The sequence below is a fragment of the Salvelinus alpinus genome, chromosome 22 (genome assembly GCF_045679555.1).
Source record: "Salvelinus alpinus chromosome 22, SLU_Salpinus.1, whole genome shotgun sequence".
Classification (NCBI taxonomy): Eukaryota; Metazoa; Chordata; class Actinopteri; order Salmoniformes; family Salmonidae; genus Salvelinus; species Salvelinus alpinus.
The window spans coordinates 48,280,204-48,295,228 of NC_092107.1; the positions used below are offsets into that span (position 1 = coordinate 48,280,204).

General features: G+C 41.7%; 1 protein-coding gene across 4 annotated transcripts in view; it reads right to left on the reverse strand.

Moving 5' to 3' along the window:
* Window positions 1-384: 384 nt before the first annotated feature.
* LOC139549578 (collagen alpha-1(XXVI) chain-like) overlaps window positions 385-15,025 on the reverse strand; it is a 126,290-nt gene continuing 111,649 nt past the window's right edge. For 2 of the 4 annotated variants that reach the window (XM_071360217.1, XM_071360214.1), the window contains exons 12-14: window positions 3,540-3,584; window positions 2,771-2,861; window positions 2,063-2,592 (exon numbers count right to left, since the gene is read on the reverse strand). In XM_071360217.1, the coding sequence (XP_071216318.1) occupies window positions 2,405-2,592; window positions 2,771-2,861; window positions 3,540-3,584 (324 nt within the window). In that variant the 3' untranslated portion in view covers window positions 2,063-2,404. Of the gene's footprint in view, window positions 891-2,062; window positions 2,593-2,770; window positions 2,862-3,539; window positions 3,585-15,025 lie in introns of those variants that run through there. The other 2 variants (XM_071360216.1, XM_071360218.1) reach the window with 2 other exon arrangements.

A 15,025-nucleotide genomic window follows, 5' to 3' on the forward strand; every position in this document is an offset into this window, starting at 1 on the left:
CCTGCCGCTGAAAAGCATCCCCACAGCATGATGCTGCCACCACCGTGCTTCACCGTAGGAATAGTGCCAGGTTAGCAAAACATTTATAAAAACCTGTTTTCACTTTGTCATTATGGGGTATTGTGTGTAGATTGATTAGGAAAAACATTTAATACATACAAATATACATATAATACATTTTAGAAAAAGGCTGTAAACGTAACAAAATGTGTAAAATGTCAGAATACTTTCCGCTTTCTGAATACGCTGTAGCTTGTTTTTGGTCGCAGGTCCAGAAATGGCTGAAGAATTGCAACATTTACCTGGAGCCAACTCTGCAAATAACACTGCTGGGTGATTCGAAAAGTCATAGTCTTCAATCAATAATATAATAACACTTTTAGCAACATTTTTTATCTTTAATTTACAATCTGTAGAAACTATGAGAATACAAAGGTTCAGAACTTTTGTGAAACATCACAGCACAGGCAAATTATATTTAAAAAAATGGATGGTGTTAAGATATAGATGGGAGGGGTTGAGTGGAGCTGAAGGATGGGTCTAAAAACAACAAGATAACTAATGTAAAATACACTGTGTCCATAAAATGTATATACTGTTGGTTCAGAACATTTGTGAAACAGCACAGTTAAAAATATATGGCAAATAGAAATCAAACTGGATGGTCTTCAGAGCTAGATGGGAGATGTCGAGGGTAGATGAAGCATGGGACTGGATGGTCTTCAGAGCTAGATGGGAGAGGTCGAGGGTAGATGAAGCATGGGACTGGATGGTCTTCAGAGCTAGATGGGAGAGGCCGAGGGTAGATGAAGCATGGGACTGGACGGTCTTCAGAGCTAGATGGGAGAGGTCGAGGGAAGATGAAGCATGGGACTGGATGGTCTTCAGAGCTAGATGGGAGAGGTCGAGGGTAGATGAAGCATGGGATAATAAACAAACAAAAGATTCCTATTGTAAAATACTTTGTGTCCGTAAAATGTTTATAGTATGTTTGTAAATTGTATATAATATGTATAAGCTGGAAGTAGAAGCTTACATGTTGTTGTCCATTAGTTTACTCCAATTAGGGGAGAGGTAGGAAGGTTAGGGGAAAATAATAAAGGAAAATATACTTCAAAATATATATATACGGTACCTATCAAAAGTTTGGACACACCTACTCATTCATGGGTTTTTCTTTATTTTTTACTATTTTCTACATTGAGAATAATAGTGAAGACATCAAAACTATGAAGAAACACACATGGAGTCATGTAGAAACCAAAAAAAGTGTTAAAGAAATCAAAATATATTTTAGATTCTTCAAAGAAGGCGCCCTTTGCCTTGATGACAGCTTTGCACACTCTTGGCATTCTCTCAACCAGCTTCACCTGTAATGCTTTTCCTACAGTTTTGAAGGAGTTCCCACATATGCTGAGCATTTGTTGGCTGCTTTTCCTTCACTCTGCGATCCATCTCATCCCAAACCATCTCAATTGGGTTGAGATCAGGTGATTGTGGGGGCCAGGTCATCAGATGCAGCACTCCATCACTCCCCTTCTTGGTCAAATAGCCCTTACACAGCCTGGAGGTGTGTTGGGTCATTCTCCTGTTGAAAAACAAATGATAGTCCCACTAAGCGCAAACCAGATGGGATGGCGTATCGCTGCAGAATGCTGTGGTAGCCATGCTGGTTAAGTGTGTCTTGAATTCTAAATAAATCACTAACAGTGTAACCAGGAAAGCACCCCCACACCATCACACCTCCTCCTCCATGCTTCACGTTGGGAACCGAACTAGGCAAACCTGGCTTCGGGACAAGACTGAATATCCTTGAATGGCCCAGCCAGAGCCCTGGACTTGAGCCCGATCTAACATCTCTGGAGAGACCTGAAAATAGCTGTGCAGCAATGCTCCCCATCCAGCCTGACAGAGCTTGAGAGGATCTGCAGAGAGGAATGGGAGAAATTCCCCAAATACAGGTGTGCCAAGCTTGTAGCGTCATACCCAAGAAGACTCGAGGCTGTAATCGCTGCCAAAGGTGCTTCAACAAAGTACTGATTAAAGGGTCTGAATACTTATGTAAATGTGATGTGATGTTTTTTATTTGTAATAAATCTGCAAACATTTTTTAAACCTGTTTTCGCTTTGTCATTATGAGATATTGTGTGTAGATTAATGAGGACAAAAAAACAATTTCATCAATTTTAGAATAAGGCTGTAACGTAACAAAACGTGGAAAAAGTAAAGTGGTCTGAATACTTTCCGAATGCACATATACTGTATATATATATATATATATTTAAACAATATATGGGGCTTTGGAAATGATGCAGACAATTACATTGATGGAAGGTGAAATCTATCTGCAAGATTAAAGCTGATTTACCCTCTAAAAAATATTTAAAAAACTTTCATTGGTGTCTTAAAAAAGACCTCGTCTCTGTCTGACCACTTCTATAGGGAGATTGTTTCCCTGAGGATTGGAGGAGAGTTGGAGAGGCTGAAGTCGTCCTGTCTTGATGGTGGACTCGGCCTTCCTGGTCCTGGTGGCAGGAAATGAGAAGGAGTCTGGTAGGTTCTCCAGTCCAGAGCCCGACTCCACTGGACTCTCTGCATACAGAAAAGGACAATGGTAGAAACCATGAAAATAAAAATTAGAGTCTCACCCTATCGCCTTGACCCAATCAATACTATTATGCAAATCATGTCTTCCAGAATCAAAAACCCCTCCCTCTTTACCGTAGATGCCAATCATGTCTTCCAGAATCAAAAACCCCTCCCTCTTTACCGTGGATGCCAATCATGTGTTCCAGAATCAAAACTCTCTCTGCCAGGATCTTGAGAGCTTCCCTCAGCTGCTGCACTCCTTCAGCGCCCCCCTGAGAGACAGACAGAGACAGACACTCCCTCAGTTCCCCCCCTGAGAGACAGACACTCCCTCAGTTCCCTCCCTGAGAGACAGACACTCCCTCAGTTCCCCCCCTGAGAGACAGACAAAGACAGACACTCCCTCAGTTCCCCCCCTGAGAGACAGACACTCCCTCAGTTCCCTCCCTGAGAGACAGACACTCCCTCAGTTCCCTCCCTGAGAGACAGACACTCCCTCAGTTCCCCCTCTGAGAGACAGGCACTCCCTCAGTTCCCTCCCTGAGAGACAGACACTCCCTCAGTTCCCTCCCTGAGAGACAGACACTCCCTCAGTTCCCTCCCTGAGAGACAGACACTCCCTCAGTTCCCCCTCTGAGAGACAGGCACTCCCTCAGTTCCCTCCCTGAGAGACAGACACTCCCTCAGTTCCCTCCCTGAGAGACAGACACTCCCTCAGTTCCCTCCCTGAGAGACAGACACTCCCTCAGTTCCCTCCCTGAGAGACAGACACTCCCTCAGTTCCCTCCCTGAGAGACAGACACTCCCTCAGTTCCCTCCCTGAGAGACAGACACTCCCTCAGTTCCCCCTCTGAGAGACAGGCACTCCCTCAGTTCCCCCTCTGAGAGACAGACAGAGACCGTCACCTCCATGGGCATTAAGAGCCAGAAATACACAATGCAGTGCATACCTCAGGTAAACCCTCTCCTGGCTCTCCCTTCTGCCCAGACTGCCCCTGTAAACACATTGACACATACATTATCATTACAAAACCAACTGCAAAAATCACTGAAGTTGGAGACTTATATCTCCCACACTTACCGATCGCTGCAGCTGTACACAGCCCATCTGTAAATAGCCCATCTGTAAATAGCCCATCTGTAAATAGCCCATCTGTAAATAGCCCATCTGTAAATAGCCCATCTGTAAATAGCCCATCCAACCAACTACCTACCTCATCCCCATATTTGTTTTTGTTTTTCTGCTCTTTTGCACACCAGTATTTCTACTTGCACATCCTCATCTGCACATATATCACTCCAGTGTTAATTTGCTAAATTGTAATTACTTCGCCACTATGGCTTATTTATTGCCTTACCTCCTTACCTCATTTGCACACACTGTATACAGATTTTTCTATTGTGTTATTGACGGTATGTTTGTTTATCCCATCTTTAACTCTGTGTTGTTTTGTCACACTGCTTTGCTTTATCTTGGCCAGGTCGCAGTTGAAAATGAGAACTTGTTCTCAACTAGCCTACCTGGTTAAATAAAGGTGAAATAATTTTAATTTTAAATAAAAATAATGTCATAAAACATAGGCAACAAACAGACTATCCGACCTACAATACGCATAACGTCTGAGTATGGCGTGAAATACTATGTTCAAGACTAGGAGGTAAAATCCATGTGTGTGTGTTTATGTGTGTGTGTGCCAGGGTTACCGTTAGGAAAATCTGACGCCAGACAACGTGATTTAAACTGATTTAAATGTACCGGACCCCTCTGCATTGGATGCATCACCTATTAGGGCATCCATCCACTGTGCTCAGAATGACAGTATTCACAGATATATAGTTACGCATCTTAACAGAACATGCAACTCATAAAGCAGCCAATAAAATATCATTTTTAAACATTTGCCAAAATGCAATTCACGGGAAAACACCATTCTAAACAGAGCACCTGGGAAAACACCATTCTAAACAGAGCACCTGGGGAAAACACCATTCTAAACAGAGCACCTGGGAAAACACCATTCTAAACAGAGCACCTGGGAAAACACCATGCTAAACAGAGCACATGGGAAAACACCATTCTAAACAGATCACATGGGAAAACACCATTCTAAACAGAGCACCTGGGGAAAACACCATGCTAAACAGAGCACCTGGGAAAACACCATTCTAAACAGAGCACCTGGGAAAACACCATGCTAAACAGAGCACCTGGGAAAACACCATTCTAAACAGAGCACCTGGGGAAAACACCATTCTAAACAGAGCACCTGGGAAAACACCATTCTAAACAGAGCACCTGGGAAAACACCATTCTAAACAGATCACATGGGAAAACACCATTCTAAACAGATCACATGGGAAAACACCATTCTAAACAGAGCACCTGGGAAAACACCATTCTAAAACAGAGCACCTGGGGAAAACACCATTCTAAACAGAGCACCTGGGAAAACACCATTCTAAACAGAGCACCTGGGAAAACACCATTCTGAAACAGAGCACCTGGGAAAACACCATTCTAAAACATCACACCTGGGAAAACACCATGCTAAACAGAGCACCTGGGGAAAACACCATTCTAAAACATCACACCTGGGAAAACACCATTCTAAACAGAGCACATGATAGCGGTTCCAGTGGCAATAGGCCTAGCGGATTATTGAGTTGCGGCTGTCAGTGAAAAACATTTAAAATATGTGTGACGATAATGTGTCTCGAGTATAATTTAAAATGTTAAGACAAGAAGAAGAAGGGTGTGTGGCGAAGATATAAGGCAAGCCTCTGTCTAGAATGGCTCAGCCGTCTGCCGTCAATTCTTCTTCATTGTTTCATTGTGTGAATTCTTTGCCCTTTTATTTTTTTAATATAAATTCCCCATTACATATGTCACCAGTAATAAATGTACTTTCAATCCCCGTCATTTGCTTACTTTAATTTACGTTAATACATGTATTTACAGAGTTCACAACCTGTTCAACTTTTGGTTTATTTTGTTAAGTTCTGACAAACAGAGTAAACTCACAGACAACTAGTAAAAACTCAAACCAAGGATATTCACCCACTTGGTCAAACAGCTGCAAAGACAAAGACATTTTCACACAAGCAAATATATTTATACCTTCCTCCTATGCTGAGTCAACTCCTTGTACCTAGAAAAGCCAATACATCTCTGTTGCTAGGCAGGAACTTAATTGGTTCCTCTCACTGGTTCAGTCATGGCACTGCCTCATTATTATTATTATTTATTTATTTTATTTCACCTTTATGTAACCAGGTAGGCCAGTTGAGAACAAGTTCTCATTTACAACTGCAACCTGGCCAAGATAAAGCAAAGCAGTGCGACACAAACAACAACACAGAGTTACACATGGAATAAACAAACATACAGTCAATAATACAATAGAAAAAAGTCTATATACAGTGTGTGCAAATGAGGTAGGATAAGGGAGGTAAGGCAATGAATAGTCCATAGTGGATAAATAATTACAATATAGCAATTAAACACTGGCGTGATAAATGTGCAGAAGATGAGTGTGCAAGTAGAGCTACTGGGGTGCAAAGGAGCAAAATAAATAAAATAAATAACAGTATGGGGATGAGGTAGTTGGATGGGCTATTTACAGATGGGCTATGTACAGGTGCAGTGATCTGTGAGCTGCTCTGACAGCTGGTGCTTAAAGCTAGTGAGGGAGATATGAGTCTCCAGCTTCAGTGAGTTTTGCATTTCGTTCCAGTCATTGGCAGCAGAGAACTGGAAGGAAAGGCGGCCAAAGGAGGAATTGGCTTTGGGGGTGACCAGTGAAATATACCTGCTGGAGTGCGTGCTACGGGTGGGTGCTGCTATGGTGACCAGTGAGCTGAGATAAGGCGGGGCTTTACCTAGCAAAGACTTATAGATGACCTGGAGCCAGTGGGTTTGGCGACGAATATGAAGCGAGGGCCATCCAATGAGAGCATACAGGTCGCAGTGGTGGGTAGTATATGGGGCTTTGGTGACAAAACGGATGGCACTGTGATAGACTGCATCCAATTGGCTAAGTAGAGTGTTGGAGGCTATTTTGTAAATGACATCGCCGAAGTCGAGGATCGGTAGGATAGTCAGTTTTACGAGGGTATGTTTGGCAGCATGACAGAAGGATGCTTTGTTGCGAAATAGGAAGCCGATTCTAGATTTAATTTTGGATTGGAGATGCTTAATGTGAGTCTGGAAGGAGAGTTTAGTCTAGCCAGACACCTAGGTATTTGTAGTTGTCCACATATTCTAAGTCAGAACCGTCCAGAGTAGTGATGCTGGACGGGCGGGCAGGTGTGGGCAGCGATCGTTTGAAGAGCATGCATTTAGTTTTACTTGCATTTAAGAGCAGTTGGAGGCCCCGGAAGGAGAGTTGTATGGCGTTGAAGCTCGTCTGGAGGTTAGTTAACACAGTGTCCAAAGAAGGGCCAGAAGTATACAGAATGGTGTCGTCTAGCTAGACCCTACAGAGACAATTTGTGTTCTAGAAGAGGCTTGAGTCCTTAAAAAGGGGTTATATAAATATATATATATATATATTTTGGGGATAAATAAATATATAAACATATAGAGATATATATATTATACAACTTTTGAATTTAATATAGTGACATTGCAGAGAGAAATGATAGTTTGAAAGCTCTTGGTGAACAGATAAGACCTTAAAAGGAGGTATTCATCTATTGCAGCAGGAGACGCGGGCGAAAAAGTCCGACGTGACCCCCCCACCTGTGGCCTCTTTGTTCTCCCAATATATCCTCACTGAGTTGTGCAAGGCAGATCAGGTTTCAAGCAACTGGTCAGCACTGCCTGTCTTTGAGTCAACAGATACTGACAGCAGTGACAAACGATGTCTTAGACCAACCAGAACACAGGCTGTGAAAGGAAGTAAAGACCAAACCTCTAGAGATAGTAATCACATAAATCAGCATTTCCAAAACAGTTGGATTGAATGGTCAAAAAACCTTTTTAAGCATCTACGAGACGTGATTATCAGAGTAGTGCAGGTTCCGAGTGAAACCAACAACGTTATTCGTTCGGTAAAAGAGAAACCTGGTGTATGTCATTATTGCAGGATTTCTGGTCACTGACAAGGAGAATGTTGGAAAAGATAACGTGATTTTATAAGAAGTGGCCAGAAGAAGAAGGGTCCATCTAAGGGAAAATGGAAACAAGACAACAGCCCCAACGACACAATGTTGTGCAGAAATGTAAGAAGCTCTTTCCGGCTCAGCAGTATAGTTCGCTGGATGCTGTGGAGGTAAACTAACAGACTCCCTCTTACGTCCCATCTCAGCTCGTGTACATATGAAATCGGATGGAATATACGTGAACATTATGGTTAACAACTTTGCTGTAGAATTTTTTTAGTAGATACATACGGGTGCTGAAGTCCCTGTATTGCCCATATCTTATGCAAAACATATGTGTCCTCAGTACACGGGCAAGAAGATGAGAGCAACAGGAGTGGGGGTGGGGGGTGGAGAGACAGATATGAAACAAACCAAACCATTATCAATTTATATTGGTCCAATGAAGATTAATGCAGGAATCTACAGTTCAGTACCATGCTATTTGGACTACGAAGAAAAAGGAGTGTGGAACTTTGGATATGGTACCAGTGTGCTTGACAGGTGTTTCCCCACCTTGGACGCTACTAAAGTAGTGATTACAGATTTATGGGACATGGGTATAGTTAAACAGGAAGCTATGGACACTACTAAAGATCTATGGGACATGGGTATAGTTAAACAGGAAGCTATGGACACTACTAAAGATCTATGGGACATGGGTATAGTTAAACAGGAAGCTATGGACACGACTAAAGATCTATGGGACATGGGTATAGTTAAACAGGAAGCTATTGACACGACTAAAGATCTATGGGACATGGGTATAGTTAAACAGGAAGCTATGGACACTACTAAAGATCTATGGGACATGGGTATAGTTAAACAGGAAGCTATGGACACGACTAAAGATCTATGGGACATGGGTATAGTTAAACAGGAAGCTATTGACACGACTAAAGATCTATGGGACATGGGTATAGTTAAACAGGAAGCTATGGACACGACTAAAGATCTATGGGACATGGGTATAGTTGAATAGGAAGCTATGGACACGACTAAAGATCTATGGGACATGGGTATAGTTAAACAGGAAGCTATTGACACGACTAAAGATCTATGGGACATGGGTATAGTTAAACAGGAAGCTATGGACACGACTAAAGATCTATGGGACATGGGTATAGTTGAATAGGAAGCTATGGACACGACTAAAGATCTATGGGACATGGGTATAGTTGAATAGGAAGCTATGGACACGACTAAAGATCTATGGGACATGGGTATAGTTAAACAGGAAGCTATGGACACTACTAAAGATCTATGGGACATGGGTATAGTTGAATAGGAAGCTATGGACACGACTAAAGATCTATGGGACATGGGTATAGTTGAATAGGAAGCTATGGACACGACTAAAGATCTATGGGACATGGGTATAGTTGAACAGGAAGGCTGGGCATGAATAGTTACTCTAGTTACTACAATGGACAATGTGCTAATACCGGGCACGTTAGATTTGAGAAAAGCAGACGTTTACAACTCTCTAACGGGGAATAACTCCCGAGAGGGGGGACATGACGTCAGGACAGTGGGTGATGATAAATAAAATATGTGACAGACACATTAGGGACAAAATGGGAAGGTCCTTATCAGGTTTTATCCATAACGAAGTCAGGAGTAAATGTTCAGGGAAAATCCATTTTTGTCCATTTTTGATGACAAAGCGGAGCCTGGAGAATGAAGAACTGACTGTTCAGCAATCGGGGGCCAATCACCGGGTGAAGAAGCATAGTAAGGTGATCGGAACCTGATAAGCTTCTATGTTGTTCACCTCAGTCATCCTGTGAGTGATATCTAGGTGACATGTCAAATTTTTTCCTGAAAATTGGGACATGCTTTCTTAGGGAAATCTATGAGAAATATAAATTTCTCTTGAAACCAGGACATGTTACTTTCACTTTTTTTTGTTTCCTTCGTTACAGGTTGTGAGAATCTATCATCTGAGGCTGCAGCAATATCCCTTGACTGTACCTGAAACGATACAAGATCACCGGTGAAGTGCACCCAGTGGACCTGAAGAAGAATTCCTCACTACTGGCAGACTGTCAGAATATCATGTCTAATAGTTATCTATGGGACTGATACCAGTATGAAGAGTTGGTCATGTCTAATAGTTATCTATGGGACTGATACCAGTGTGAAGAGCTGGTCATGTCTAATAGTTATCTATGGGACTGATACCAGTATGAAGAGCTGGTCATGTCTAATAGTTATCTATGGGACTGATACCAGTGTAGAAGAGCTGGTCATGTCTAATAGTTATCTATGGGACTGATACCAGTGTAGAAGAGCTGGTCATGTCTAATAGTTATCTATGGGACTGATACCAGTATGAAGAGTTGGTCATGTCTAATAGTTATCTATGGGACTGATATCAGTGTAGAAGAGCTGGTCATGTCTAATAGTTATCTATGGGACTGATACCAGTGTAGAAGAGCTGGTCATGTCTAATAGTTATCTATGGGACTGATACCAGTATGAAGAGTTGGTCATGTCTAATAGTTATCTATGGGACTGATACCAGTATGAAGAGCTGGTCATGTCTAATAGTTATCTATGGGACTGATACCAGTATGAAGAGTTGGTCATGTCTAATAGTTATCTATGGGACTGATACCAGTGTGAAGAGCTGGTCATGTCTAATAGTTATCTATGGGACTGATACCAGTATGGAAGAGCTGGTCATGTCTAATAGTTATCTATGGGACTGATACCAGTGTGGAAGAGCTGGTCATGTCTAATAGTTATCTATGGGACTGATACCAGTGTAGAAGAGCTGGTCATGTCTAATAGTTATCTATGGGACTGATACCAGTGTAGAAGAGCTGGTCATGTCTAATAGTTATCTATGGGACTGATACCAGTATGAAGAGCTGGTCATGTCTAATAGTTATCTATGGGACTGATACCAGTGTAGAAGAGCTGGTCATGTCTAATAGTTATCTATGGGACTGATACCAGTGTAGAAGAGCTGGTCATGTCTAATAGTTATCTATGGGACTGATACCAGTATGGAAGAGCTGGTCATGTCTAATAGTTATCAATGGGACTGATACCAGTATGAAGAGCTGGTCATGTCTAATAGTTATCTATGGGACTGATACCAGTGTAGAAGAGTTGGTCATGTCTAACAGTTATCTATGGGACTGATACCAGTGTAGAAGAGCTGGGCATGTCTAATAGTTATCTATGGGACTGATACCAGTGTGAAGAGCTGGTCATGTCTAATAGTTATCTATGGGACTGATACCAGTGTAGAAGAGCTGGTCATGTCTAATAGTTATCTATGTGGGACTGATACCAGTGTAGAAGAGGTGGTCATGTCTAATAGTTATCTATGGGACTGATACCAGTGTAGAAGAGTTGGTCATGTCTAATAGTTATCTATGGGACTGATACCAGTATGAAGAGTTGGTCATGTCTAATAGTTATCTATGGGACAGATACCAGTGTAGAAGAGTTGGTCATGTCTAATAGTTATCTATGGGACTGATACCAGTGTAGAAGAGTTGGTCATGTCTAATAGTTATCTATGGGACTGATACCAGTATGAAGAGTTGGTCATGTCTAATAGTTATCTATGGGACTGATACCAGTGTAGAAGAGCTGGTCATGTCTAATAGTTATCTATGGGAATGATACCAGTATGAAGAGCTGGTCATGTCTAATAGTTATCTATGGGACTGATACCAGTGTAGAAGAGTTGGTCATGTCTAATAGTTATCTATGGGACTGATACCAGTATGAAGAGTTGGTCATGTCTAATAGTTATCTATGGGACAGATACCAGTATGAAGAGTTGGTCATGTCTAATAGTTATCTATGGGACTGATACCAGTGTAGAAGAGTTGGTCATGTCTAATAGTTATCTATGGGACTGATACCAGTATGAAGAGTTGGTCATGTCTAATAGTTATCTATGGGACTGATACCAGTGTAGAAGAGTTGGTCATGTCTAATAGTTATCTATGGGACTGATACCAGTATGAAGAGTTGGTCATGTCTAATAGTTATCTATGGGACAGATACCAGTGTAGAAGAGTTGGTCATGTCTAATAGTTATCTATGGGACTGATACCAGTGTGAAGAGCTGGTCATGTCTAATAGTTATCTATGGGACTGATACCAGTGTGAAGAGCTGGTCATGTTTAATAGTTATCTATGGGACTGATACCAGTGTAGAAGAGTTGGTCATGTCTAATAGTTATCTATGAGACTGATACCAGTGTGAAGAGCTGGTCATGTCTAATAGTTATCTATGGGACTGATACCAGTGTAGAAGAGCTGGTCATGTCTAATAGTTATCTATGAGACTGATACCAGTGTGAAGAGCTGGTCATGTCTAATAGTTATCTATGGGACTGATACCAGTGTAGAAGAGCTGGTCATGTCTAATAGTTATCTATGGGACTGATACCAGTGTAGAAGAGCTGGTCATGTCTAATAGTTATCTATGGGACTGATACCAGTGTAGAAGAGCTGGTCATGTCTAATAGTTATCTATGGGACTGATACCAGTGTAGAAGTGCTGGTCATGTCTAATAGTTATCTATGGGACTGATACCAGTATGAAGAGCTGGTCATGTCTAATAGTTATCTATGGGACTGATAATAGTGTAGAAGAGCTGGTCATGTCTAATAGTTATCTATGGGACTGATACCAGTGTAGAAGAGTTGGTCATGTCTAATAGTTATCTATGGGACTGATACCAGTGTAGAAGAGCTGGTCATGTCTAATAGTTATCTATGGGACTGATAATAGTGTAGAAGAGCTGGTCATGTCTAATAGTTATCTATGGGACTGATACCAGTGTAGAAGAGCTGGTCATGTCTAATAGTTATCTATGGGACTGATACCAGTGAGAAGAGCTGGTCATGTCTAATAGTTATCTATGGGACTGATACCAGTGTAGAAGAGCTGGTCATGTCTAATAGTTATCTATGGGACTGATACCAGTGTAGAAGAGCTGGTCATGTCTAATAGTTATCTATGGGACTGATACCAGTATGAAGAGTTGGTCATGTCTAATAGTTATCTATGGGACTGATACCAGTGTGAAGAGCTGGTCATGTCTAATAGTTATCTATGGGACTGATACCAGTGTAGAAGAGCTGGTCATGTCTAATAGTTATCTATGGGACTGATACCAGTGTAGAAGAGCTGGTCATGTCTAATAGTTATCTATGGGACTGATACCAGTGTAGAAGAGCTGGTCATGTCTAATAGTTATCTATGGGACTGATACCAGTATGAAGAGCTGGTCATGTCTAATAGTTATCTATGGGACTGATACCAGTATGAAGAGTTGGTCATGTCTAATAGTTATCTATGGGACTGATACCAGTGTAGAAGAGCTGGTCATGTCTAATATTTATCTATATGGGACTGATACCAGTATGAAGAGTTGGTCATGTCTAATAGTTATCTATGGGACTGATACCAGTGTAGAAGAGTTGGTCATGTCTAATAGTTATCTATGGGACTGATACCAGTATGAAGAGTTGGTCATGTCTAATAGTTATCTATGGGACTGATACCAGTGTAGAAGAGCTGGTCATGTCTAATAGTTATCTATGGGACTGATACCAGTGTGGAAGAGCTGGTCATGTCTAATAGTTATCTATGGGACTGATACCAGTATGAAGAGTTGGTCATGTCTAATAGTTATCTATGGGACTGATACCAGTGTAGAAGAGCTGGTCATGTCTAATAGTTATCTATGGGACTGATAACAGTGTAGAAGAGTTGGTCATGTCTAATAGTTATCTATGGGACTGATACCAGTGTAGAAGAGCTGGTCATGTCTAATAGTTATCTATGGGACTGATACCAGTGTAGAAGAGCTGGTCATGTCTAATAGTTATCTATGGGACTGATACCAGTATAGAAGAGCTGGTCATGTCTAATAGTTATCTATGGGACTGATACCAGTATAGAAGAGCTGGTCATGTCTAATAGTTATCTATGGGACTGATACCAGTGTAGAAGAGCTGGTCATGTCTAATAGTTATCTATGGGACTGATACCAGTGTAGAAGAGCTGGTCATGTCTAATAGTTATCTATGGGACTGATACCAGTGTAGAAGAGCTGGTCATGTCTAATAGTTATCTATGGGACTGATACCAGTGTAGAAGAGCTGGTCATGTCTAATAGTTATCTATGGGACTGATACCAGTGTAGAGGAGCTGGTCATGTCTAATAGTTATCTATGGGACTGATACCAGTGTAGAAGAGTTGGTCATGTCTAATAGTTATCTATGGGACTGATACCAGTATGAAGAGCTGGTCATGTCTAATAGTTATCTATGGGACTGATACCAGTGTAGAAGAGCTGGTCATGTCTAATAGTTATCTATGTGGGACTGTTGGGTGGTTACCTCACATGTCTCTGTTGGGTGGTTACCTCACATGTCTCTGTTGGGTGGTTACCTCACATGTCTCTGTTGGGTGGTTACCTCACCTAGTTATTACACATGTCTCTGTTGGGTGGTTACCTCACCTAGTTATTACACATGTCCCTGTTGGGTGGTTACCTCACCTAGTTATTACACATGTCTCTGTTGGGTGGTTACCTCACATGTCTCTGTTGCGTGGTTACCTCACCTAGTTATTACACATGTCCCTGTTGGGTGGTTACCTCACCTAGTTATTACACATGTCCCTGTTGGGTGGTTACCTCACCTAGTTATTACACATGTCCCTGTTGGGTGGTTACCTCACCTAGTTATTACACATGTCTCCTGTTGGGTGGTTACCTCACCTAGTTATTACACATGTCTCTGTTGGGTGGTTACCTCACCTAGTTATTACACATGTCTCCTGTTGGGTGGTTACCTCACCTAGTTATTACACATGTCTCTGTTGGGTGGTTACCTCACCTAGTTATTACACATGTCTCTGTTGGGTGGTTACCTCACCTAGTTATTACACATGTCCCTGTTGGGTGGTTACCTCACCTAGTTATTACACATGTCTCTGTTGGGTGGTTACCTCACCTAGTTATTACACATGTCTCTGTTGGGTGGTTACCTCACCTAGTTATTACACATGTCTCTGTTGGGTGGTTACCTCATCTAGTTATTACACATGTCCCTGTTGGGTGGTTACCTCACCTAGTTATTACACATGTCTCTGTTGGGTGGTTACCTCACCTAGTTATTACACATGTCCCTGTTGGGTGGTTACCTCACCTAGTCATTACACATGTCTCTGTTGGGTGGTTACCTCATCTAGTTATTACACATGTCCCTGTTGGGTGGTTACCTCACCTAGTTATTACACATGTCTCT